We start from the raw sequence: 24,049 nt of genomic DNA on the forward strand, positions 1-24,049 counted from the left end.
ACCCTAACTCTAACCCTTAAAATACAAAAATAAAAAACAGTAAACGTGACAAAGGGGCAAAAACATAAAATAAAATAAAATAGAATAAAATAAAATAAAATAAAATAAAATAAAATAAAATAAAATAAAATAAAATAAAATAAAATAAAGGGACATCAGATGGAATAGGCTGCTTTAAACAAATGTGTTTTGTGTTGTGATTTGAAGAGGCGTGGACGGAAGAGGTTTTTACATACAGCCTCGCCATGAATCCACATTTTTTTGTCTCATTTTATAACATTTCTGCCTTTTTTCTCACTCGTAACAAAGACGGTGGACCGGGAGAACTATCTATTCGATACTGTCAATATAGGCTGTCAAGAAGCATTTATAAATACTACCGACTATCAACCCCTATAAATGTATCAGGAAAGACTGCACGACTAGATGATTCAACCAGACAAGACAGCATATCAGCAAAAATATAGACGGTGACACCTGGAGCAGCGTACAGTATGAAAAAAAAAAAAAAAAAAAAAGAAAGAAAGAAGAAGTGGGCCGGCTGGCGAGGAGGTGTTGACACACCGGGACGCCGAGGCCTCTGTTCCCCTTTACGATGCTAATTGCAGACGCAGACGGCCGCCCGCCGCAAGGAGGCATCCCTACTGTAAAAAAACCGTCTGACGCCTCGCCGCAAATAAAGACGAGCGGCGTCCCGACCGCAAATTTCTTGCACCGCCGTCGGCGTAGAAATTCCCGATCGGCCAAATGTCGCATAGAAGACGGACGTCCTGTTTTCAGGGGTGACCTCGCCGGTGTCGCGACGCGTCCTCGCGGTTGAGGCTAACGCGGCGTGGGGGGACAAAGCACAATGGCTGATTATCATCTACCGGAGGGGGTGGGAGTGACGGGGGGGGGGTTTGAGTACGTGGTGAATGTGACTCCTTGTCAGAGTGATTGGCAGGCGAGCCGGGTGACTCGGCGGGTCGAGTAATTACAGGGAGCCCGTTGAGTCACCTGTAGACGCCCCCCCGCTGATTCCACAGGGGGCCTGTTGTTGTCTGGACGGTGGTTTAAAAGGAACAGCTCTGCCACACGTGAGAAACGTTCATTCATTCATCATTTATACTGCTTATCCTGCTCTCGGGGTCGCGGGTTTGCGTTCCCTGCTGTCGTTTGGCTAGAAGCGGGGGATCGTCCTGGACCGGACCATACGACCATTCATTCCCTTATTCATAAGTCATGTAGATACATCGCAACTATTCACTCTTTCATTAATATATTATTTTAAGACATACAACCGGTCGCTCACATTTATATGTCAAAACGCCTGTCATCCATATCTTTTTATTCATACATAATATAGATGCAATGCGTAGAGTGAATAAATTATGTTATTACAGTGTATCAGCAGTGTAATAACAGTGTAATAACAGGCAAACCTAAAATTGCAAACCAGCGTTTGATTCCGATGATAAATGTCATATTGACCAACTTTTTTCCTGGGTGCGTGTGTGTATGCGTGTGTGTGTGAGGCTTCCCACACGTATGTCGTGTAGAAACATACAACCATTCACCCTCCTATTCATTCGTCATATGGAGACATACTGCTAGCCACTCGTTCTTAGACATGTTACATAGAGGCATATACAGGACTGTCTCAGAAAATTACAAGATTGTGATAAAGTTCTTTGTCTTCTGTAATGTAATTAAAAAAACAAGAATTACTTCTTCATGATATTCTAATATTTTGAGATGGGATTTTTGAGTTTTCTTAAGATGTAAGCCATAATCAGCAATATTAAAATAATAAAAGTTTTGCAATATTTCAGTTGATTTGTGATGAATCCAGAATGTATGACATTTTTGTTTTTGTCATTGCATTACAGAAGATAAAGAACTTTATCACAATATACTAATTTTCTGAGACAGTCCTGTATAGAGCCATTAGCTCTCTGACTTACAAATAATATGGAATCGAAAATACATTCGCACATCATGGAGACGTGAGCAATTTATGGTCTCCAATGAACGTCCTGCAATGCTTTTGGAGTTTAGGAGGGAACCAGACCCGGACGAAAACAACGGACGTAAACTCCCCCCTGTCGGAAGTGAACTGAGAACCTTTCTAAGTGGAAGAGCCACTCGCAATGATTTCGCACATTAAGAAATATTTCCTCGCGAGCAAGCGCGTCGTCGAACTCTCAGGCCGACTTCCCCTACGATCCAAAGTAGACTCGAGGTTCTGAATTATGGAGTGGATCCACGGCGCGGACCTCCGTGCTCCTCGTGGGGAGGTTGGAGAAAAAAAACATGGCGCCGCCCTGCAAACAGCCAGGAGACGCCAGCTTCCCAAACATACATAAATAATCAAAAGAATATATTTGACTAATTACAGCCCTTAGATCAGGAGGGGAAAATCAATGCCCAATCATCTATTGCACATTCCTGCAAAAAGAAAGCGATATATGTTCCAAATTTTCCCAAGAATTTCTCTTTAGAAGTACACACACACACACATGCACACACGCGCAACCGCAGCGGGAGCTTATTGATTCAGAGAGTAAATAACACGACCGCGCGAGCTCCAGAGCCGCTGCTGTTGTCGACCGCTGTCGAAGCGTCCCGGGTCAAAAGTCATCGGAGACGTGTTTTTTCTCTCGAGGTCCTGTATTGAATTCAAACAAGGGCGGCACAGCTGTGGTAACACGCCGGTTCATCTCCAGAGGACACCCCGGGGAGACGGCCCTTTCATCTTCAGGGGGCAAGAAGCCCATCCAGACGCTAGCACATGTGCTAATTTAATGAAATTTGTGTGGGAGGGGTTGGGGGAGGGGAGGTTTCTTTCTGTTGTGCTTAAAAAAAAAAAAAAACTCCTAAAAAATTGTAAAATGGCATTTTTAAATTGATGCCAAAAAAAAAAATGGGGAAAATGTTGAAACAGTGTAATAACAATGTAATTACAGTGTAATAACATAGATGGCAAGGCTTGCCTATAAGTGCAAACCCAAATTTAATTCCGATGATAAGTCAGTTTTTTTTTTTTTGTTTTGTTTTTTTGTTTTTTTTTCTGCAAGTGTATGTGTGTGAGACTTCCCGCACGTAGCTCCTTATTTTATTTTTCAATTTAACATTATTATACTTTATTAATCCCTTACGGGAAATAAGCTCAGCTGATTGGGAATTTCCTTTCCTTTCGCACTTTTTCTGAATTAATCCCAATGTATTTCAGAGGGGTCACCCCTCCCCCCCCCCCAGCGCTACAAAACAAACAATCAAAGATGACGGGGAACGCGGTGAAGAAATCAAGACCAACAGCCTTTTTGGGGGGTTGATGTCCCGGATGTTTCCTAACTATGGAAAATCACTTCACGCTGTTTCGAGAAATAAAAAACATACATCATACTTGCAACAAGTCATCAAGCGAAAGATCCCGGGGCCGACATGACTTCGGAAACATTGAAACCGTTAGCTGCACAGCGCTTTCATTCAAAACGGTTTATGGCGACCGCGCCATTATTCGCAGCGAGAAGGAAAAAAAATGTGTCTTCTCTCAGCCAGGTGTTTCTCCCTCTTCGCCCACGCCGCATTGGACTTCCGGCGGATGCTTCCAGAGCAAGTTTCCCCTACTAGAAACGTGACCTTTGACCTCCCACCCGCCTCCGCCCGAGCTGGATTCCAGCCCAGGAGATCACCGGGCAGGGCTTTCTGTGAAATACATAACACGGTGACTTCCAGAAAAAAAAAAAAAAAAAGTTAAACACTTCCAGACTCTGGACCGCGGCCGTGTTCCCACGCATGTCTAAGTGTTTTAACAACCAGCTTTTTTTTTTTTTTTTTTTTTTTCTTATAAAGGATTTTGCTTTCTTTTGTGATAAAAACATCAAGTTTTGGCTCTTGCAGATATCCTTCTTCATCTGGCCCCGGGCACGCCTCCCTGGAGATCCAGGGCTTTTTGCCGGCGCAGTGTTGTGTTGATCTTTTTGCCGCGTTATCAGTCGAGCCGGTTCTCCAGCTGAGGTTAAGTCCTGTTCATCCGTAGATGAATAAGTAACGTGGCGCTGGCGGGGGGGGGGGGGGGTGAGTAATGCGGAGGACCCGGCGATAACGTGCATTAGTGGGATGCCATGTGTGATGACGCTCATCTCTCAGACGCCATTATTTCGCCACGGACGCCATTGTCTATTGTGCGTCTTCACCCCGGAGGAAAATGTGCATGGCGGTACGATGGCTGACTAAGCATAAAAACTACAAACAGACATCTGGAAAAACTACAAAATTCCTTCTCATTCTCTTCACCTGGTAGTGCGAAAGAAAAATTCATAGGTTAGTGTAATTTTAGGACTATAAGTCGCCACTTTTTTAACCCTCATATTATGTTAAGGGTCAATTTGACCCATTGGGTCAATGGGTGAAATGGGTCAAATTGACCCTTAACATAATATGAGGGTTAAACACCGCGGCTTAAAAAACGATGCGGCTTTTTAGGGATTTGTTTGGGCTAACGCACCTTATGTTGCCAAAACATTTAGCTTCGTCACTTTGGACCACTGAAATTACAGTGAAATTCTGAAGCTGTTTGATTCCAACACTGAAATAAACGTGTTCCATGGACTGTTCCAAAAAAAAAAAAAAGCATTTCCAGCACGTATTTGTGGATGTTACCAGTATGTTTCTGTGTAAATATATTATGTTACTACATGGACATCTGCAGCTTATAGACAAATGCGGCCTATATATGTACACATATATTTATTCATAGCCGGTGCACACAATTTGACTTTGGGAAATTGTTTCCATGTCAACGTAATCTAATTATCCTTACCCAAATCGGGGGTGACGGCATCTGACATCCTACAGTCATTTTTTGGGATAATTTTGAGAGCAGAGTGAACCTGTCTTGTGTTATTCATACATCCATTCATTCATGATTTATCCCACCTATCTTGCTATCAGGACTGTTTTTGCAATCCTATCCCAGCTGTCATTTGGTGTCATTGGGGTTTTTCACCGTGGACCGGTTGAGAGTCAATCACACGGCCGTATAAGGAGACGTAATGTTATGAGCGGTCCGTCAACGAGGGTAACACCATCATGTTATTGTTATGTTATTATTCTTATGAAGAGAACGTCTGCCGGTTGGCAGAAAGCAAAGCCAATCAAGAAATGTTCCCAAGAAAACGACGGATGCCCTTTATTTTGAGAATGCTTCTAGATAACACGAAGCAAGGCTAGGCTTAACCTGACCAGAAGTATCCCATGATGCACGTCTATCATTTCTCCCAATTTTCCTATCCTGTCTTCACTCTTGTGCCATCGTGGATTCATGACATCATCATTTCCCCAGGCTCTCCCATTGGACAGTTCTCAGCGGGCGTGGCTTGATTGCCAGGCGTCCACCGTTGTTATTTCTTATGCATGTTGAAGCTAATAACGTTAGCGCTACCGATATTATGACACTTTCTACCACAGTCGGTCGAGGCAGAAAGGCGCCAGCTTTGAGCTGTTTCTGCGCTGTTAAAAGCCGGTGTTTTCCTCGTCTCTATTGCCCCAAAGTGCCTTGTTCACACGGGAATGCTGGGTTTCTGTAAATCATTACGACCGCGTCGTTATTTGTCGATACTCAAATAACATCTCACTTGACTCCACTCGGAAGAGGCGCTGGTCGTGTAGCTCCAGAGCTTGCAGGCCCACTGTGAAATGAATAACCTCTGTGTTTCATTCATGTCAGCGTGATCCTGCTTTTTTATGTTTTTTTTTTTTTTTTTTTTTTTATATCTCTTGTTGCTCTTGGTTAGCTCTCAGATAGCGGAATTTTCAATTTTTTTCTTTCTTCCAAGTCCGACCCCGAATGTTTAAAAATGTAATGACAAATACAGTAGCGGCCTCTGTACGCCCGCATCCTCCTCCTCCTTGAGCTCTCAATTTTCCTCTCCCCTCAACCCCCCCACCCACGCCCATTTTGTCTTTTTCCATCCCTCGTGGCAGGATTTTGGTCCGGCCTTTTTTTTTTTTTTTTTCCAGAAGTCTAATTCTATCACTCTTATACGCAACAGGCCCACTCTCCCCTGTGCTAACATACTTATCTCTAATATTCAATATCATCTTATTAGTTGTGTGTGAATTTTCAATTACTTATTTCATTTTATTGTTTTTTTTTTTCCTTTTTCGACCTGATTGGAGGTCCCTACTTGTCCTGTTCCCCGTAGGCCCTGTCGTGTAATGCCGTTTTTCCCGCTCGTAATAGACGGTTGTGCGGCTCCGCCGCTTCCGTCCCTTTGATAGTCCATATAAACACTGTAATTTGGTTTTTCTGAGCGTGCCGTGTAACACTTCCAAAGGTGGGGGATGGGCAGGGGGCTATAAATTACTAGCACTCTGCTAGATCTTAAAAATCTGCACTCGGATACTGACACATATATTCCGAGCACTCCTAAAGGGAAGCGCATAAACGAAATGCGTCATTTTCCTGATGAGCCTCATTGGGTCGGATCCCGGAGGGGACAAGTTGGGGTTCCTTCCTTTATTTGGGAACGGCCTCAGAGTATCAGAGGGTAGACAAGGGGTTGGAGGGGGGGGGGAATGTCAGAACAAGGGCCCCATACCGTGAGAAAGCCCTTTCCAGTCCACAATAAAAGCACGAAGAGCCATCCCTCGGGATGCTGGTACTAATTAACAACATCAATGGTGAGGCTTCTCCAGACTTCTCGGGACCTTCGCAGCAGTTGAGGAACAGGCTTGAGATTTGGCGCGGCGGTGATATATGTCGTTACTCGAGCTGCGGGATGAGCTAATGTGAAAAAAACAACAACAACAAAAAAAAAAAAAATAGGGTCGTTCATCATGTGGCGATCGACGATCAAGCAGGAAGCTCTCGGGTGGAGGAACCGCAGCTGCATGTCTGGGATGCCTGCTGTCAGTCGAAGGATTGGTCGCGATGCGCATTTCTATCACGAGGGGGCAACCCTGTGCTGAACTCAGGGGCGGCTGAAGTGCAGAGGAGGGTTAAGTATTCCAATGTAACAAAGAGGTAGTGATAAAACACCCATGTGCTCTGGAGCGAAGCCCGGAAGAGGCAGCTGTGTGGCCCATCCAACCCCGACAAGTGATGCACGTTCGCCGTCAGGTGCCGAAAACGTCCGGTTAATAAACACGTTATTGAGGAAATACTCAGCTGCGGTACGCAACCGACTCGCGCCTTTGTGTCTTCCGTTCATTCGACACAAACCGTCGCTCGAGATACGACCGGTTTGCACAACGAAATAAGTTAAAATCATATTTTCGTGACACGGGTCGGTGAGCGGGTTGGCGGTGAGTTAGCGTTTAGTTAAACCTGCGGAATGTCAGAGAGCTAGAAATGAGAGACATGTTTCCGAAGCAGGGGTTTGTTAATGTGTGACTTTTTTTTTCCGTTGGCGCTACGGCGCAGCCGAGGCATTCGTGAAATCTCCTGCTTGGTAAATGATTAGCTCTGCGCATGTGGCAGCTGTCAGCCGCTCCAAGCAGAAACCGGACCAACCGCACACACACACACACACACACACACACACACACACACACACACACACACACACACACACACACACACACAGAGTAGGGACTAGAAGATAGGAAATCAGCCTGCCACCTAAAGGCAAAGGCTGCAGTGCGTGACCGAGGCGACCTTTGTTAAACAGATGCAAGTTGCTTTTTTAGATTTTTCTCCGGACGATAGAAAACTACAAAATAACTCATCTCTATTTTTTTTTAGCCGGGAGAAACGGCGCTGAATCGTGGGACACGGCTCTTATTATGTAATTGCTCTGTAATGTCAACACCAGAATGATAACAACTATATATCTGGTGAGTTTGTAAAAAAGAATTTAAAAAATCCATCCCGACAGTCTTCCCCGAACTTTATCCCCTCTTACAGAATAGTTTGAAGAATGTCAAAATACAATCCAAGAGCAAATGCCGCCGCCGGTTTTTCGATGCGGATCAAAAATGTACCGATTCTGAAATGTATAGCGACCCGGAGGAACCTTGATGCACCCGTGAATCCAACAACAACCCTTGTTTAAAAGCGAACTTTTTGAGTTTCAGGGAACTTGGCGTCGGAAGAGAAACGGTAACTCAAGGTGTTTTGGGCAAAGAACGAATTTGCGGTGAAAAAATAAAAAACTCGAGCGATAACATCGATCTTGAACGCGCCACGGTTTTTGACGCGTGACCGTCCTGTGTGAACTCAACATGAGAGCCAGCTGTCAGACAGTCTGCTGATGTGTGTGTGTGTGTGTGTGTGTGTGTGTGTTTGGCATTTGAGGTCGATCCTCCTGTGCAAGGCGAGGCTGGCGGTGTGTGTGTGTATAAATGTTTGTGTGTGTGACTGTGCCCGTTTTTAATATTTTTCTTTATTTCATCGCAATTTCTCAGCATGGAAAAGGACAAAGAAGGATTATTGTTCAAGTTGCAATTTCCTCTCCAGAAACAAGGGTGCGTGCCCGTGCATGGACCTCTATAGGTTTTCACTCGTGCACTATGAATTGGTACCGGGCATAAACGCCTGCTGAGAAGGTAACCGTTATAAAGTGCTGAGGGCGGTGAAAGATGGCCACCTGAAGTTGCACACTAGCAACCAACGCGTTATAAAAAAATTAATTTGCAGTTTACATTTAATTTCACGCAACTCCATCGCTTGTGTCCGTTAGCCTGAGAGGAGGATCACTGTTATAGAGGAATAAAATAATCATCTAAAGAGATGTAACCTAGTGTGGCGCCATAGTTTTCTGCAAAACTTTGTATTGTTAAGATCCAGACTTGGAAATGTGTAATCTAAGCTAACGGCTAACGGCCTGTCTTTGGTGTCGTCTTTGGCTACGTATGAATAATTGTTTTTTAATCAAATATATATGCAGAATAATTGACCGGGAAAATGTTCATTCATTCAGTCATTCATTCTTTGTACCACATATACTTCTGACTGGGTCGCGTCTTGCCGAAGGCTGTCCAAGCTTTGTTTTAGCACAGGGGTGGGCAAACTACGGCCCGCGGGCCACATCCGGCCCGTTGGTCTTTTTAATCCGGCCCGGATAAAATTCATACTTGATGTGAATGATTGAATGATCGAATCAATGAATGTGGGAGCTCAAACAGGTGATTATTTCATTTTTGGCACGACTTGAGAACACTTGAGAATTTTCCTGAGATGAATGACACAGATTAGCTTTGTGATTTAGCCTTTACTTTGGACATACTGACACACATGAATGAGCTGGATGTGAAGCTTCAAGGGAAAAAAACGGTTTGTGCATGAAATGCAAGCAAACGTCAGAGCCTTCAAAACCAAGCTGGTTTTATTTTCAAAGCAAATCTTAGATGAGTCTGATACGTACTGTTGACAAATGCGTTTTTTTTTTTAATATGTTTCGTATCTTGTGCTGTCAATGCAGCCCCTGAGCCAAAAAGTTTGCCCACCCCTGTTTTAGCAAGACAGTTGCCAGCCAATCGCAGGACCAGGTACAATATAGATACATTGAATCATTCACCCTCTCATTCACACTTCATATATAGACAAACAAGCATTCACTTTATCATTCACTCCCATATCATGCTGATGTTTTTGTGAACAATCGGTTCTGCAAATTGGTGTTACAATCTCCGTTCATTTATCTAATGTTTTCCTGATTAAACCGCTAAACTCAGCACATCGGCCTGTTCTTCAGAGTTCGATCGGAAGGGTGTTGAGCTCTCTGCAAAGCAAATTACACATCCGTGGGGTCAAAACAGTTATCTTTCTAAGATTCACCCAATGTGGCACTGCCAGGGAAGACAACCACATCCTTGGGATTTTCTCGTCCCTTTATATCAGGGATGTCAAACTCATTTTGGTTTGGGGGCCTAATATGATGTCAAGGGGACCAGACCAGTAAAATCATTACCTAAGAAGTACCATTAGGTCCAAATGTTTCCTTTGTTTTAGTGTAAAGGAGGTAAACAAGTAAATGATAAAAATATTTACATGTAATGAACTGTTCCTCGAAAAAAAAATGCATGATGAATTAATATTAAAAATGACGATTAAAAAAGAATTGATGAAATTATATCCTAAAAATATTGTTGAGTTAAAAGAGAAAATTTGCCACTAGAATTTATTAGAAAACTGATTGTTAGCATGTATAAAAGGAGGTATAATGTTTACAAGGCTAATGGTGGCTATTCTGGTTACTAAATCAAGCTTTTTAATTTTGCCCGTTCTTTTTGCAATAATTTTTTTGTTTTTTATAGAAATAAGAAAAGAAAAGATTGTTTTAACAATGACACTAGACCTCTTTTCATCAAAAAATCATTTGTTTTTCAAATTTTGGAACAAAAAATATATTGCAAAGTTAATTTTTCAGGTTTTTCTCGCCCATTTTAATGAAACCAACTGAATAAAACCCCTGATGCATGTGAGAAAAAAACGTGCGGGACGCAATAACACGACGATTTGATTTCAGGCAGGGGGCCACAAAATATTGAGACCCCTGCTTTATATCAACCAATTCCAACGAAAGCTGCCATATTTATAGCCCAATTGCAACGGATAAACTTCGGCCGTTGAAGTATCATGGATTTGCTCTCCATTAAACAAAACCTGCTGTTTCAGGCTCGAGGATGGAGGGTCATCACGGACCCTCCGGGGTATGTTTGTATCGCACTTGGATGATCTAATGTTCCACACGGCACAGCGGACCACTGATTCATAATTCAGCGTTTCGGGCGCTCGGGGAACCTCAAGAGGAAGACGGTGACGCGTAATTAGATTCCAGCCTTCAATGGGTCTTTACTCTGATGGCTCTTCAAAAAAAGGAAAACAATGAAAACTACCCTTCTAGGAACTGCCTGTCTAGTGGAGCTTGCAGCGATGTGGGTCAGAGGTTGCCATCTTGACAAACGGAAGTGTTTTTTTTTTTCCTGCTCTCTGCGCAAGTACTCTGACACGGGAGCTATTTTTACTTCGGGCGATGCGACGCATAGAAAGCGCTTTAACCGAACCTCTCGTCATTTGGAAAGCATTCGCGGGTGTTTGCGTAAGCACACATGGACCGAGCCACGCCGCGCACAGGCGGTTCGTACCAACCTGGGAGCGACGCGTTCAAGCGAAGCCGACGGCGCTCAGTGTAAACAGTTAACGTCAGCCGGCGGGGAGATTTGTGGGGGCTCGACAGCAAGGCGGCCCGGAGGACGCAAACGCCCGACAAACTGCCGCACAATAACCAACAACCTGACGGGTGACGGCCGACGTCAGCTGGACGACCCTTTTTGGAAAAGTCAGGTCATGACAGCATGAAAAATATTGATTACACAAACAATGGCGGCGCAAGAAACTCCCCGGTTCGATTCCGAAACTCCGATCGGAGTTTGCATGTTCTCCCCCGTGTCAAGGTGAGTTTCCTCCCTTCGTCCAAAAACACACTGTAGGAATTAATTTATTACACTTTATTAATCCCTTGCGGGAAATTCCTTCTCTGCATTAAACCCGTCATGGATGAACCATGAGCAGTCGGCTGCCGTCTATCAGCACCAGGGGAGCAACAAAACTTTGACACACCAAGAGGAACCGGGAATCGGAGCAGGAAAGTTCAGTTCCAAGGACGACTTACTTGGCGACTTACTTGGAGACCCGAAATTACCCAGACTCGACAAAGAGGGATTGGATGGTTGAATGTTTCTATACAGAGTGATTGCTTGGGTCACTGAATGAATGGTAGTTTGTCTCTCTGAGACGTGTCTGTGGAGGCTCTCAGTCATCCGGGTCAAGAGTGAACTCTTGTCGAAATCTTCTTCTTGTGGCAATTGGACTCGAATTTCTTCACCCCTCATCCGAGAGGCTTCTTCGGTTCCAATAATCTGCGGGGAGTTTCCGAATATAACTGCCAGGGCTTCGGCAGGTCTAGGCTATGATGGCTTGTTACGCAAATGGAAGAGTTGATGGGCATCGGGGTGAAACGTCTAGAGGTGAAGAAATTCAAATCCAGTCGCCACGACATGAAGATTTCAACAAGAAGGCCTCTATACGACCAATCAAAGCAAGGGTGAATGGTTGTTCGTCCCAAAATGACATGTATCCCTGTGATTGACAGGCGACCGGTCCAAGACGGACGCCGCCTCTTGCCGTTCCCTCATGAACGAATGGATGATGACATAACGGTTTTACTATCTTTTTCTGGTTTTATCCTCGCATCGCCGCAACAGCGAGGAAAAAGGGTCATGTAAATGTACTCGCCCTGGCAGAATACAATTCTCTGGATGGTTTATTAATCTCATTGGCATTGCCAAACACGTGGCGCGGCCGTTACACAAGAAACCGAAAAGAATACAGCATCTCATTTGTAAACGTGAAGCGATGCATTTACTCACTATCAAGTCATCCGGATAATCCACCCGCAAAACTACACCGGTTATTTCCTGTTATTAATTTATATCTTACAGCATTTAAATGAATGTGTGTGGATAGATAGATAGATAGATAGATAGATAGATAGATAGATAGATAGATAGATAGATAGATAGATAGATAGATAGATAGATAGATAGATAGATAGATAGATAGATATACACACACATATATATACAAATACACATATAAGAATAAGAATAAGAATAAGAATAAGAATAAGAATAAGAATAAGAATAAGAATAAGAAAAGGAATAAGAATAAGAATAAGAATAAGAATAAGAATAAGAATAAGAATAACTTCATTTATCACGAGGGAAATTGTTGTGCCAGAGTTTCAAGTAAAAGGTAACTAAATAAATAATAGTAGGAAATTGTATAAACAGTATAAAAAAGGGGGGGAGAATAAGAAATACAAATAAAACTATATAGTGTCTAAGTAACAAGTCAAGGGTATAAAGTGTCTTAAGGTCTTAAGTGCAAAGATTTTGAGATTCCCTGCGGCTGAAGGGAGAGGAATTAAAAAAAATACATACATATACATAAATATACAAATATATATTAAATACAAGGGAAAAAAAATATACTCAACAAGTTCGTAATCTATGAGGAATTCAATCGGCAGATAGAAAAAACAAGATTCTGGCGAGATCAGCTTTCTGGTAACCTCAAACGCATCACTGACTCAGCAATCGTATCCGTCTGCCGAGCGTTTGAATGTATTCAGCGAAGAATATGTTTGGGTAAATTAGACACGAAATACGGTGATTATGACCGTTTTTTATCCGATGCATGAGCGGCAACAGCAGATGGAGAAATCTGGAAAATCTGGAGTCCAGATGGGGCGGGCGGGGGAGGAAACACGGCAGGAAGACGAGCGGTAGAGAAACTCCTCTCGAGCCATGGGAGTTTGGAATCTGCTCCCCCTCCAAAAAACAAAAACAAAAAACCTTGGTTTGATGTCTCCCATAGGGAGGTGAGTTCATCTATGAGGTACATTGACTGCCTCTTAAGAAATATACATAGCATTAAAAATAATAATGTCACTAAATTCAATGCAATTTCATTGCTCATTGCTGCATTGAAGCTCCTCCAACAGTCCAAAAACATTTTTTGGATGTCTCCATATGTGGCCCATCTTTCACCCAATGACCCCCCCGCAAGACTCTGGTATTGATAATGAATGACTAAGATAAGATAAGATAAGATAAGATAAGATAAGATAAGATAAGATAAGATAAGATAAGATAAGATAAGATAAGATAATACTTTATTGATCCCCATAGGGGAAATTCGTTTGTCACCGCAGCGCAACAATAACAGTATCAATAAATATGTATGTAAATATAAACAGAGAAAGCAATTAAAAGGACAAAGAAAAGGACAACAATAATAAAAATAAACAGGATGAGAATTGAATGGCAACAAGGGTAAAAAAAAATGAATGAATAATGAGGTCACATTTGTATGTAGAAAAGCGAATGTGGCTCCGCTACATGAAATGTGCAATTCTAAAGTGACAGCGATATTAATATAGTCATTCAATATCTACCATAAACTTTATGTCCCATTCCTACCAAACCCTGAGTGGATGACTGATTTAGAGAAAGAATGAATAGATGAATGAAGCTGTGTAACAGCTGGATGGATTCAACGGTTTTGGATTTTGGTCTTTGGCCTTTCCCAGATGTATTTTCCAGCTAACGTGGAGTCCCAACAAAAACACAAAACCCTAATTCTAGGCAAAAAGTAATCAAAAAGTCTCAATAAATGACAGGAACCCACAGATAATCCCTCTCCATCTAATAATTACAACGTTAATAAAACACTACATGTAGGCTGTACCCTTCAGGGATCACTTGGAAGTTGCATAACATTTTAATATCGTTTCACCCTAATCCTCGACAATAAAGTCTGAGAAACAGTAAACCGTTCATTAATTCTCAGAGAACATGCATGAGCCGCTTCCCCTGGGAGAGCTTCTGGAATATCACCAGGCTTAGCTTACGTTAAGTGGCCTGACGCGACCATGACAACGGCCCGGGGCGTCACTGAAACCCGAGGAGACTCTTCATTCATTCCAGGTGAGGAGACGCGTGGGCCTGAAATAGACCCGTCGCACCAGGTCAACTTAAATTGGTCGGAAATTGGGAGTTTTCGCAGTCTTACTTTGCATCGGCGGGATTTTACAAATGAAATCGGACGGACATCAGAACAGCGACGGGAATCGTTTGCTTTTAAAACTCCAGTTTTAGTCGGTCATGACGCATTTGGCTGACAACATGATGTTGTTACTCATTCCGGCCAAGTGATTAAGAGATAGATTACCCGCATTAATCTTGAGCAAGCGCGGGGAGATGATTGTTTAGAACCGCAAGGAAACAACAAAAACATCACGGAAACTTTGTCTCGTGGGTGTTGCAATTCGCAAATGTTTTCCAATTGCCTCGGACGCGGGGCGAATGTCAATAGGACCAGAGGGCGGGAAGGGCGGACACCCGTGACCCAAAGTTTTCTTCGTCCCAACACAGAGGTGACGTCAATTCAAGGCCTGTCACAGTTTTGTTGTTGCTAGTCGGTCTGTGGCACCTCGAGTTTGAGACATCCAGAATGTCACTTATTGATATTGTTACCCGTCCATTATCTGGAAACTGGAGCCTTATCCCAACTGCCATTGGGCGAAAGGCTGCGTTCACCCTTAACTGGTCGACAGCTGATCCCGGGGCCACATATAGAGCCGTATAAAATATTCACTCTCATTTATAGGGTCTGTAATGAACCTTATGCAAGTTTTTGGACTGCGGAAGGAAAGCGGAGAACCCGCAGCAAACCCAAATGCTAACCTTGATGTACAAAAAACGATTGTGCGATCATGGTCATCGAAATGTTGTGAATCAACCATCGCTAGTTTGCTAGTTTGAGGTAAATGTATTTAGATTTTCAATATGCTAGGAGGAGAGGATGGGAAGAAGAAGAATGAAAAAAAACAAGTGACTTTATTCTGGTTGTCTCTTTTGCATAACATTTGCCGTCACGCAGTAAATGCTAAACGCGGTTTTTACGGGTTGGGTCAACTTGATCTCGGAGGTGAGCGACCTGAAATATTTGAAGATCCTGCACCCATCCCCATGTAAATAACTCCAGCACCTGTCATTTCCCGTCATACGCCCTATCTTACAGCTGTGGGACTTACATCCCCTTGTCTGTGAGATATTTTCGGCGGAATTCCTCAACAGTTAAGACTCTTCCATCGGTCGACAGAGCGCCAAACGACCGGGAGAGAGAGACGGCGGGTTTTGAGATGGCATCCGATCGGAAACATGACTAAGACCCCCACAGGCTTCCCTGGAATTCGAAGTAAAACAATACACGAGCAGCGCTGCCCATCACCATGGCCCCCGCTCGCTCACTTTCCAACCTGCTATGTCAACAGGGCCCGGCCGGCTGGAATGCAGGAGCCGCCGCAGCACATGGGGAACAACGTGGGTCTGAGGATCTGCGGCCGGACCCTCAAAAACATTGCCCCGGCTGTTCTCCGGCAACCGTAGCGGTTCACTCAAGGTGAGACAAAAAAAATAAAATTAGCAAAATACAGTTCAGCTGGCAAGATTTGTTCTCCGGAGGCAGGAAAACAAACTATCAGCTGCGGTATTTGTGGAAAGTTATGTGGAATATATACAATTATGAAAAATTAGACATGCAGGTTGGCGCCTTAGGGTGCAGATAAAATCAAATCCCAGGAAGATAGTTGAAGAAACGTGAGACCTATTTGTCGAGAATTCGCCAAACTTCCAGAAAAGGCTCCTTAAGTAGCTAAAACTGAAAAACGTCCTTTTCCACGTTGAGATCAACGATTGCAGAACTCGAACAAAGTTGGTGAAATATTTTTTAAAAGAATTAGCATAAATGTCCACCGCAACATGGAGTCGCTGGAGCCGATAATTCATCCCTCTGCCCAAGTTTCATAAATATGAATTGAAAAGTTGTTGCATAAAACATAGATGAAAACAAGATCAATGCGAACAAAGCTATTTTTCCCTGCAGGCTAATTTTTGGGTTTTTCAACCGCAGAAAAAAATCTAAACACCGGCGTAAGAAAACAACACCCGAATCTACTTTAATGCTCTTCTGTCCTCCAAAAAGCGAATAAATCAGATTTGACTGAGACGGAAAAGCCCTCGTTTTAAACGCGTACATGTGTTCTGCCCTTGTAGTGGATGACCCCCCCCCCCCTCCAAATTGCCGGTTTTGCTGTAAAAACCGCAACTCCTGTAATCTGAAAAAAAAAAAAAAAAAAAAAAACACGCCAAATTACATGACTGCACATGCCCAGGAACCACGTGCACAGTGAGGATTTCCTCCTGGGAGAGAAAAAAAAAAAAAAACACACACACACACACACAAACCTGCAGGAGCATCTCCACACATCCCTTTGTAACCGTCACGTCATCATAACCCGTAAACACCGACTCCCCTGTGTTGTTGCCGGAAATGTTAGCCACACAAGAGGAGCGTTCACGCGTTTGTATTTTTGACTCTCGAATCACAAGAGACGCCATTTATTCCCGGATCTGGCGAGCGCACCTGCGGGCGGGAGGGAAAAAAAAAAAAAAAAACGCGCCCCCCTTTTTACGATCCGTCCAGGTACAACGGCGAAGGAGAGAAACACATGGCCGATATTGTTCCGCCCCGCGTCTGAGCCGAGGGCTTGTAAAACTGTCAAGCAAAGACATTCATCAATACCTCTTGTTTACAACTGCTCGCCCACCTCTTGTTATGTAACCGATCCCGTGGCTTATTATCGCTTATCGCTTGTTATTATCGGTCAATACGGCGCGTTTAACACCCGAAGGTCAAGTTTGAGGAGAAACCGCGGTAAAGATCATTTCTGTTTAACTTAAGGGTTTTATCGGAGAACGGCGCGGGGAACGGGGGAAGATACGAGGCCCGACCTTTGACAAAGGAAATCAGCTGATCCTGAAGAAACACAATGACTTTCCTTCGCTCGCGCATTCCTACCTTATCGCCGCGTCATATTTGCTCTTTTTCGGTTTTCGATTACGAGATTTTTTTCACCCCGCACGTTCCTGAAAAGGGGGATATTCATTTCTCGCGGAATTCCAGAGAGCTGAGTCTTCAACCAAAGCATTTAACAGTTGGTTTTGAAAGAAAAACTTTAAGACGAGTCTCAAATGTCTACTTGTTATCCTCTCCTACCTCCAGCAATCCGCTTGAGTAGCTGCTGTCTGGCGATAATCCTGCCAAGTCTGTACCCCGAGCGTCTGCGCCGATGGTCCATCCTCAAGTAGATATCCTGAGTCTCCGGGGTCATGCTGCCGAGACACTCGCTGCCGGTGGATTCTGGAAGGTCCCGAAACATAACTGAGGGTTGTTTTTTTTTTTTTCTTTTTTTTTTTTTTTTTCTTTTAACCCCGAACGTACTTCTGAACAGCGGTTGACACTTGCCCTGCGCGCTCTCCGAGCAACAGTAAAAACTTCACGCGGAGGCGCAAAAGCCCGGAGTGAGCTGAGAGGGGACGCCGGAGCAGAGCCGAGGGGGAGGAGCGCCGACGCTCAGGCCGGAGTCACGTGACCGGCGGGGGAGGCCAATGGCGGAGGGGAACGCTACCGGCGCCGCCCACCTGTCCGAGCTGAATCCAATGTCTGTGTAAATGCTCTTCGATCCCCCCCCACCCCCTGGCTCTGGAGGGAAATATAAATACCATCGGAATGCCTATGAACTGAGTAAGGGAGAACGGGAGTGCGAGAACGACAGGGTGTGGGAGGGCTTACGAAAATACCGGATTTTGGACCCGCCCGTCTTCAGAACAACCCGTCCGCTGTTGCCGGCGCACGTAGGTGCCAAGTTTACTGGGGCCCGACGCCGTGTTTGTGCCATTTACAGAAAACCAAAAAGAGGGAGAAGTTGTTTTGCCAGCCGAAGGGGGGGAGGATGCTAATTTCTGCTCCCCTGCCCCCGCCACATAAAACCCTACTTTCAGCCACAGGAAGTCCTCCCAGCAGGTATCCTCAAATTGTTAGCTCTCCAGGGGGGGAGGGGAGAGTTCTGTTGTGATTTAAAAGCCTGACACTAATGTACTGACCACTACGCATTCGTTTTCACGGCGCGCTTTCCTGCGCTTAGTATTCAAGTGGAGAGGCCCGGAGGAGATCTACGGTGCGGAGAAAGTAAGACACAAAATAAAATCGACAACAAGTGCAACCGGGAACTCGCACAAGATGAGGCATTTTCAGATTCGACAAACTTTGCACGGGAAATCAAGGAGGGGCTCGAATTAGCGCGAGACGCGACGGGAGAACCTCGACGATTGTTGCGCAGAATTTCTAAATGGCTCGCGCAAGTCATCGCCTTGAGATGGTCCTTTACGAGTCAGAGACATCTTTTTTTATTCAAGATAGCTTGACCCTGGTGAGGAACATCTCATGACCGCACTGAGGTCACCGGCAAGAGCCAGAAAAATGAGCCGAGACATTTTTTTCTCGATGCACTGACATTGACATGTAACCGCATGATCCACACTCAGGCATTTTTTTTCTTCTTGTACTTTATTCCAAGGCAAATGGAGAGCGATATATTTAAAACTGCTCTCCATATTCCAAAGAAAAAAAATATAAAATTAATATAGTATAGTAATATATAACTATGGTATATGTATATGCATATATGTATATATGTATATGTATGTGTATATATATATGTATATATATATACATGTATCTGTATATATATATGTGTGTGTGTGTGTATATATAGTATAGTATGGTAATATATAACTACGGCATATATGTATATGGTATATGTATATGTATATCTGTATATGTATGTGTGTGTATAAGTATGTGTATATATATACATGTATATGTATATATATGTGTATATACACACACACACACACACACACACACACACACACACACACATATATATATATATTTGAATGAATAGGAATGAATGTCAGCAATGACATTTATTTTTCTGGCAATATGGTGAGTAATCGAAATGGCTGTCCATATTCAGAATTTAAAAAGAAAAAAAGATATATATACAGACAATTATTTATTTGTACACACACATATATATTTCCATTTTTTTAATTGTCATTGCTGACGGCCTTTTATATACATATGTCATACATGTATATGTACATATGGGTAAATGCCAGCAAAATAAAAATTAAAATATACACGTGTGTGCATGAAGAAATATATATATTTTTTTGTTTTATTTCCCCGGGAATATTGAAAGCAAACCCATTCCCGACTGAATGTAAAACATGTTCCTTGTACAATCTTTCGCATAGGGAAGAACAACGGCCGACTCACACCTGGACTAAAGTCCACAGCGGTGCATGCAGACCCACCCAGTGCCAGCGGAGGCTTGAGCCACAGTCGACCGCCTTTTCATACAGGCCTGTCTGTGCAGCAGTAGCATGGCGCCATACATGTGAACGGAGCCCAAGCGGGCAAACACCCAAGTCAAACACAGCCCCTGTCTGTTCCTCTACCTGGCTGGCAAAATCCGACCTAGCTCAAGCTCACAAAGGCTGCGATTCAGCAGCGCGCTTGGCCACTCGTGCATTTTCATAAACTTCTTCTGGGATTAATGGGCCTCCCCACACCCTCCGGTGGAGCTACTTAAAAATGTGATTTTTTTTTTTTTTTTTTTTTGCTTTTACTAAAGTGCCGGGTGATGGCATGACACCATTGCGATGATTTCATTGGGCGCTGACTCATTTCACACACAAAAACACCTGTCTTCATTCATAGCGCACGAGAAAGCCTCGAGGTGTCGAATCCTGAATGCCGCCTAATCTCCCCTTTCTGCGGTTTCTCCCTAACTAGACGTCTAGACGACAGAATTCACCAGGCGCATCACACATATCGTATTACAGAATCAATCAGCCGCCGCTATGCCGTGTCACAATGGACGAGAAGAATGGTGTTTTTGTCCGCACGCCGATGAGTTATGAGCTCTGCGCCACGTTGTTTGCACGTCCTTGTGTTTTAACTTTGAGCCGTGTCCTCTGCTTGTGTCAGGCACGGTGACTCCAGCCCTTATCGCACATGTTCTAACACGCTTTTTGTCTGGGTTTGCGGAGCTAGACTGCTATAAAGCCCGGCGACGGGAAGCCGGACTCATATTACACGCACGCACAAAACAAGACTCGAAAACGATGCCGCTCGTCCTGATTGATGGGATTTTCTTACAACGCGGGCGTTTTTTTTTTTGTGCGACGACGAAATAAATCTTCGTTCTTACGCAGATTCGTCCGCCTCCGCGGCGCTCAGCCGGAGCCAGGTGTCGTTAGAAGAGGGGGAAACTTTGATTTGGGAAAAAAAAAAAAAAAAGGAATCGCATCTCGGGAGCCGCAGATTATACGAGCGCGGATGCGAAGCGGTGGAGTGTTAGATCGCAGCTGTTATGTGGTTTGAGTGAGCAGACGTGTGCAATCTGCTCCTGGCGCGGCTATATTTCTTATGGTTACAGCTTAAACACAATTTCCACCTCGCGCCTGATCACATTTCTGGACAGCAAAGCTCTAATTAAAACATACACTTAAAAAAAATAAAATAAAACTTGACCTTAGACCCCTTTGAGGTGCCATGCAGAACATCGCTAGACCCTTTTTAAAAAATGTTAGACAACGGAAATCACGCTAATCTGAGACCCACGTTGCGACGCTAATAGATATCACTCAAAACAAGTGCAACAAAGGCAACAAGGTTATTGGCGAAGTCCAAAAAAAATTGAAGGAGCAGCGATTTAAAGCGAATCCAGTGTCTTAAAGACGGATGGATTTGTTTTGCCGTAGGTTTTCGGGGAGCAAGAAGGTGCAGTACCACCTGAAGCCAAGGGGGGCGGTGTCGCCCAGTATGTCCGACGAATGGAGCGTAGAAGACGAAGACGCGTCGGTTTAATCTGGCATACGAATTCCCCGTCCACGTGCCGTCCGTGATACCTTTCCACTGTTTGAAACTGAACTTGGACGTGAACTCGCCGCTTAGCAACCGCGGCAACTTAAAGCACATACGGGTGACGACATTCGAAATACCTATTTGTGAACGAGACGTGAGCATAAATGAGCATTAAAGCGCTTTAAAACTGCAATGTGTGCAAGCGCCACATAAATTGAGACTATTTATCATAATAGCGGCTCCACTGCGGACTGGATTATATGAGCCTTTTTTTTTCTTTTTTACAAATATTGAAATAATAACTCTCATTTTAGCTATAGGCACTCCTGGACCTCGAGCAGCCAGGATATAAGAGGGGGAAATGAAACAAGGCTATGTCTCACATTTGGAAGGCAATTTTCAAGGTACAGAGCGAGAAACAAAATAAATATTATTTCTAGTGCTAAAAAATATTTTTGGCTGAGCAGAGTGCTATTTTTAAAGCCACGCTGAAAAACAATGGAAAAGAATTCGGACTCCAGAGAGCCATTAAACCATAAAATGGAAGAAATACATCAAGGGTTAGCAATATATAAAAGACAACTATCGATATATATATTTGTAAAGAGCCAAAAACGTGTTTTTAATGTTGATGTGAGAAGAGATATGGAGCAGAGGGAGGTAAAAGTGCACAGCGTTGGTTTTAACTCCTGACCGTGGGAACCTCCGACGGCGCGACGGTTCTCTCGCAGGCCTTTTGATACTTCAGCGAACAACATGAGCTTAAATCGAGGAGCGCAGGGAGTTCCCAGCTAGACTGGTTATAGCAGTGAACCAAAATGAAAGGACTGGATTGAAAATGGTTTCATTTTAGATGACGAGTCTCATCAGAGCGCTGCACCTCTTACTCAAAGAGGTACAGTAGCTGTTTCCCCAGGGAGGCTTGAAGTCCTCGACAAGACTTTCAAATCTCATACAAACTGGTCAATTGAGTTTAACCTCCTTTTAAAAGGTAAGAATTGTTTAATTCACATCAGACTGATCAAGGCCCATTTTAGTTCGATGAAAGGCGCATTTAGAGACAATTATTGGTTCATATCGGTGAAATAAAAACTTTAGATTTTCTTGAGATTACATTTTTGGAGTGAAGTCACCTTCGATCAGACAATTTGTTCATTCATTTTGTATGACTGAGGGTGGGGAGCTGGAGGGTTTGGGGGGCCTGAAGCCTATCCCTGCTGCCATTGGGCAAAAGTCGGGGTTAACCACGTCATTTCAGAGCCACATACTGAGACATACAAGCATTCACTCTCATTCACATCATGCAGAAACATAAAACTACTGTATTTTCCGCACTATAAGGCACATCTGATTATAAGGCGCACCTTCAATGAATGGCCTGTTTTAAAACTGTTTTCATATATAGGGCGCATAGAATAGAAACTACTGTAGTGGCTGGGGTTGCGTTATGCTGAAAGGAATGTCAACAAAACAGTCAGATAAATCACTCAGTCAAACGTCATTAACAGAATACAAACCAACGTTCTGACAACTCCGTTCAATTGTAAAACAAGTTAGTGCATTCACAGTAGGGTACCATACATTCCGGTAGCTCTTACCGGTATTTGCGCCGCCTTCGTTGAAAACCATGTTTTCCAACTCCATTTGGAAAATGGATTTTCATAAAACGAGCACCAAGAAGGACCACCTCTAAATTCATTGATGTTTATGTCGCTAGCTAGCGCTGTCGCCTTCATTTAAATAGTGGCTGTAGAGACGCTTCTACTGAATTTTTCGCACCATAAGGCACACCGGATTACAAGACGCGCATTCAATGAATGGCCTATTTTAAAAAAAATTCACATGTAAGGCGCACCACATTATGAGCTGCAAATAATAGAAGCTAAAGTAGTGGCTGCGGTTGCGTTATGCATCCACCAAATGGAGTTGCGCTAAAGGGAATGTCAACAAAATACCATACGTACTGGTAGCTCTGACCGGTATTTGCGCCGCCTTCGTTGAAAACGATGTATTTCCAACTCGATTTGTCACAGTTCAAATCGTTTCATAAAATAAAAGCATCAAGAAGGACTTCCTCTAAATTCATTGATGTTTATGTCGCTAGCTAGCGCTGTTGCCTTCATTCGAATAGTGACTGTACAGTAGAGACGCTTCTACTTGCTGCTTTCTGTTCAACAACCCACTATTCGAGTTTGTCCTCCAACTGTGGCCATCTCACTTTGTTTCCTCGGAAACTCTGTTTAGTCTTCTTTACTCATCTTATTGCTTCCTCCACTTCCGTACCATTGATTCATTAATTTTTGAATTCTCTCGCCGCTGCTCTATTCCCGTGTTCTACTACGTGACTGATCGCCTTGAGTTTGGATTTATTGTTTTTACCGCTGCTACTTTGGCGGCGCCCTCTGACAACGGTAGCTGTAATTAACGAATATCGACCCATATATAAGGCGCATTGGATTATAAGGCGCACTGTTATTTTTTGAGAAATTAGGTGCGCCTTATAGTGCGGAAAATACGGTATTTACTCACACATTCACACATCCGGGCTTTTTGGGGTCTCGAATCAACCCTCTGCATGTTCTTGGACTGTGGGAGGAAAGCTGCACAGAAAGCCCCCCCTGCAGGAATCGAACCGGGGACCTCCTCGCTTGATGTGCTAGCCAGCACGCCGCCTCGCCGCTTCACTCAGACCAAGTTTTATTCCCGTCCCCTGCAATG

The 24,049-nt window shown here is 43.7% G+C and overlaps 1 protein-coding gene across 2 annotated transcripts in view; it reads right to left on the reverse strand.

Moving 5' to 3' along the window:
• Positions 1-24,049, reverse strand: part of stard13b (StAR related lipid transfer domain containing 13b) — a 41,548-nt gene that overhangs the window by 15,392 nt on the left and 2,107 nt on the right. Inside the window, exon 2 of one of the 2 annotated variants that reach the window (XM_086164078.1) lies at positions 17,612-17,755. The exons of the other annotated variant lie outside the window; for it this stretch is intronic. Within the exon in view, the coding sequence (XP_086020204.1) occupies positions 17,612-17,755 (144 nt within the window). The remainder of the gene's footprint in view (positions 1-17,611; positions 17,756-24,049) is intronic. 2 annotated transcript variants of the gene reach the window in all.

Source organism: Fistularia commersonii, chromosome 18, assembly GCF_037954325.1.
Source record: "Fistularia commersonii isolate RoL2024-O1a breed Wild chromosome 18, RoL_Fcom_v1.0, whole genome shotgun sequence".
Lineage (NCBI taxonomy): Eukaryota > Metazoa > Chordata > Actinopteri > Syngnathiformes > Fistulariidae > Fistularia > Fistularia commersonii.